General features: G+C 52.2%; 1 protein-coding gene across 1 annotated transcript in view; it reads right to left on the bottom strand.

The window, feature by feature from the left end:
- LOC111378026 overlaps nucleotides 1-3,001 on the bottom strand; it is a 4,418-nt gene extending 1,417 nt beyond the window's left edge. Inside the window, exons 1-3 of the mRNA XM_023001193.1 lie at nucleotides 2,723-3,001; nucleotides 1,584-2,650; nucleotides 1,288-1,530 (exon numbers count right to left, since the gene is read on the bottom strand). Of these exons, the coding sequence (XP_022856961.1) occupies nucleotides 1,288-1,530; nucleotides 1,584-2,650; nucleotides 2,723-2,735 (1,323 nt within the window). The 5' untranslated portion in view covers nucleotides 2,736-3,001. The remainder of the gene's footprint in view (nucleotides 1-1,287; nucleotides 1,531-1,583; nucleotides 2,651-2,722) is intronic.
- Between the last annotated feature and the right edge of the window lie 735 nt (nucleotides 3,002-3,736).

The following is a 3,736-nucleotide window of genomic DNA, read 5'->3' as shown; positions in this document are numbered from 1 at the left end:
AGCACATGCCTCCCTTTTGGCCTTGCTGAACGCCAAGGGGAGAAGCCTCAACATGGCTGCACCATCCACCATGTCTGGGATGCGTCGTAACCTCGGAGGAGAGGCTCGGGACCCACTACTGGGCCACCTCGCTTGAACTCCGAGGCTCTAGCACATGCCTCCCTTTTGGCCTTGCTGAACGCCAAGGGGAGAAGCCTCAACATGGCTGCACCATCCACCATGTCTGGGATGCGTCGTAACCTCGGAGGAGAGGCTCGGGACCCACCACTGGGCCACCTCGCTTGGACTCCGAGGCTCTAGCACATGCCTCCCTTTTGGCCTTGCTGAACGCCAAGGGGAGAAGCCTCAACATGGCTGCACCATCCACCATGTCTGGGATGCGTCGTAACCTCGGAGGAGAGGCTCAGGACCCACCACTGGGCCACCTCGCTCACCGAGGCTCTAGCACATGCCCCCCTTTTTCGGCCTTGCTGAACGCCAGGGGAAGAAGCCACAACCTTAAACCCGAGGCTCCAACAGATCTCCTTAAGTTATGTTCATTTTCTTAAGTCCGAGGCTCCAACAGATCTCCTTAAGTTATGTTCATTTTCTTAAGTCCGAGGCTCCAACAGATCTCCTTAAGTTATGTTCATCTTCTTAAGTCTGAGGCTCCAACATATCTCCTTAAGTTATGTTCATCTTCTTAAGTCCGAGGCTCCAACATATCTCCTTAAGTTATGTTCATCTTCTTAAGTCCGAGGCTCCAACAGATCTCCTTAAGTTATGTTCATCTTCTTAAGTCCGAGGCTCCAACAGATCTCCTTAAGTTATGTTCATTTTCTTAAGTCCGATGCTCAAACAGTTTCCTTAAGTTATGTTCATCTTCTTAAGTCCGAGGCTCCAACATATCTCCTTAAGTTATGTTCATCTTCTTAAGTCCGAGGCTCCAACAGATCTCCTTAAGTTATGTTCATCTTCTTAAGTCCGATGCTCAAACAGTTTCCTTAAGTTATGTTCATTTTCTTAAGTCCGAGGCTCCAACAGATCTCCTTAAGTTATGTTCATTTTCTTAAGTCCGAGGCTCCAACAGATCTTAAGTTGTGTGCATTTTCTGCTTAAGTCCGAGGCCCATACAGTTATTTAGTTCGTGCGCTTATCAACTTCCAGTTCGTTTGTTTAAACGAGGCAAAACTTGGATAAAGAACAATCACGAATGAAGAAAAACATTATATTAATATTTAAAAAGGATTACAACGGAGGGCCTCTGGCCATTACACAAAGTACTGAAAAGGAAAACCTAATCTAAACCTGGCTGGATGAAGGCGGCGCCCCAGCACTTGGGGGTTCGGCAACCTGGGCATTAGTGGTTGCTTCCCCTGCCTCAGCATCTGGGGCTTCGGCATCAGCTGCCTCGTCACCCTGCACCTCCTCAGCTGGGGTCTGAGGAACCTCATCCACAAATTCGGACCTAAGTTGTGCCAGGTCCAAGTTTGGATAAAGCTCCTCTTCCCTCTCCAGCACTTCGCATAGGCGAAGTTCCTCCAGTACGCGCTGAAGCTTTTATACTCCTCTGTAGTGTGGAAATTGGCGATGTATGCCCTCACCGCCTCTTCCGCTGCATTCCGGGCCTCTTCTCTGGCAACCGAGGCGTCGTTCATGTACCACTTCGACTGGCCTTCGAGAAACTGATTGGCATCACGAGCGCTGGCCAAGGCGAGATTCGCCTGCTCCAGAACCTCGGCAGTCACCTTTTGGTGCTCATTGGAGACCTCCACCTTCTTCGTCAGAGAGGCCACCTCGCACTGAGACTCATATACTTCCCTCTTTAGGGCCTCAATTTGGGTCAGGGCGGACTCGAGCTTCGCCGCTTCTTCAGCCCTCTGTGCTTTGATTTCTTCGGCCTCGGCCTTAGCAGCTTTGACCTCCTCAACGAGGGAAGCAGCTTTCCCCTCCGAGGCGTGAGTCCTTGTTTGGAATTCACTTAATGCCTCCCTGCATTCTAGCGCGAGGCCAAAGGTCCGGGCGCTTTGGCTCACCAGTGCCCTCGTGAGGTCGGTGGCATCACAAGACGAGGCATGAAGCTGCCACCTCTCCGTCCAGAACTTGTAAAAGCTCTCGGTGGCACCTCGGATTTCCTCAGGGAGAGCCTCCACCAGAGCTGGGGCCAGCTCATCCTCCCTCCCAGCTAGGAAGTTTGGAGACTTCTCCTTCTCCCGAACTGGCTTCTCCTTCGCCGCCTCCTCTTCGGCTGCCTCAGCAGCTCGCCTGACAGCCTCTTCCCTGGCCTCTTCAGCCTCCACCTCCCTTACCATCTCCATTTTGATGGCCTTAGAGGCTGCAGCGAGAAGCTTCGGCTCTCCAGTTTGTTCTGCCCTATGGGACACTGAAGTCCCAAACTTGCCAGCTGAGCTGGAGATGTGCACCAGCTTCCTCTTCTTAGTCTCTTCAGAGACTTTCTCCTTGCCCCGAGGCTCCTTAGGCTTCTCTGGCCTCTGAGTAGATGCCTCTTCCGAGGCCCTGGGAGTGCAGTCCTTGGACAGGCGCTCAACCCTGCCTCGGACCTCCTTTGCCCCACTAGACCCGGGTTTCAGAGGCCTCGCCTTCGCAGTAGAAGTGGCCTTCAAGATGGAGGCCATATCCGGAGCCGGGTATTCCCTCTTCTTGAATTTGTCTGCAACACATGTCAGATCAGCATCAGTACCAGAAACATTAAAATTAAACATCAAGTGTTGGAGCCTCATACCTCTGGACGCCATAAGCCCGAAGTCCAAGAAGTATCTGCTTCTATCAATCAGGTGATCGAAGTGCCGAAGCTTCAGAGGTCTCTTGTAAATGTCCTCTATCACCTCGAATTCCTCCCTGCTGAGCTCGAACCTCGTACTACTATCTGCAAAGACGAACCTTCAACAGTTAGACGAGTAAATACTCTGATTTCAAAACACAAGCAGAGATGGGGAGACTCACGAGCTTCGTAGTACTGGGTCGGCACTGTGCATGACAGGGCTTTGTCACCCTCCACTGCCTGCCATTTACCTCGCACCCAGAACCAGGACTCCTTCCACCCCTTGATAGAGGAAGGAAGTCCCACCACAAAGGGTGCGTGAGCCCCCCAAGGCGTGAGGTAGTACCACCCCCTTAACTCCTTCCCAATTACCCGGGGCTGGAACAGGGTCATAAAGACATGAAGGGGCATGTCCTCCCCAAGGGAAACTTCCTTCCACAGGAAGTAAGAGCCGACAAGCTGGCTCCACCCATTCGGCAGAACCTGGGTCGGCGACAGCATAAATTTCCTAAGCACCGCCCTAAAGAAGGGGTGCAAAGGAAGACGCATACCTGCTTTGAACAGGTATTCACTCACGGCCACGCAGCCGGGCCTCGGATAGCATGCCCGCTCGTTCGGCTCGGGGACTAACATCTCTATGTTATGAGGCACACTGTACCTCTCCCTAAGCTCCCCCAACCTCTTCCCCGTCATGTTTGAGGGCACTCTAGAAGCCCCCCACTCCTGGGTATAATCCACGTCATCCTCGGCCATGGCATACCTATCCACCTTGGACGTCCCCCCATGACCTACCCCGTGGTCTAAAGACGCTACAGTGACAAGTTCCCTACCCGAAGTGGACTCCATCGTTTGAGGACAAAGAATAACAACGGTTTTTTATGCAAAAAATACCTAAAAGAGTTCAACACAAACGGAGACCGGTCGGAATCTAATCGCAGACAACCTCAACGCCGGAAAAAAGGAGATTTGAGAGAG

Source organism: Olea europaea, chromosome 3 (genome assembly GCF_002742605.1).
Source record: "Olea europaea var. sylvestris chromosome 3, O_europaea_v1, whole genome shotgun sequence".
NCBI classification, from domain to species: domain Eukaryota; kingdom Viridiplantae; phylum Streptophyta; class Magnoliopsida; order Lamiales; family Oleaceae; genus Olea; species Olea europaea.
Note: the sequence above shows the minus strand (reverse complement) of the source record. Positions and strands in the feature narration are given on the sequence as shown.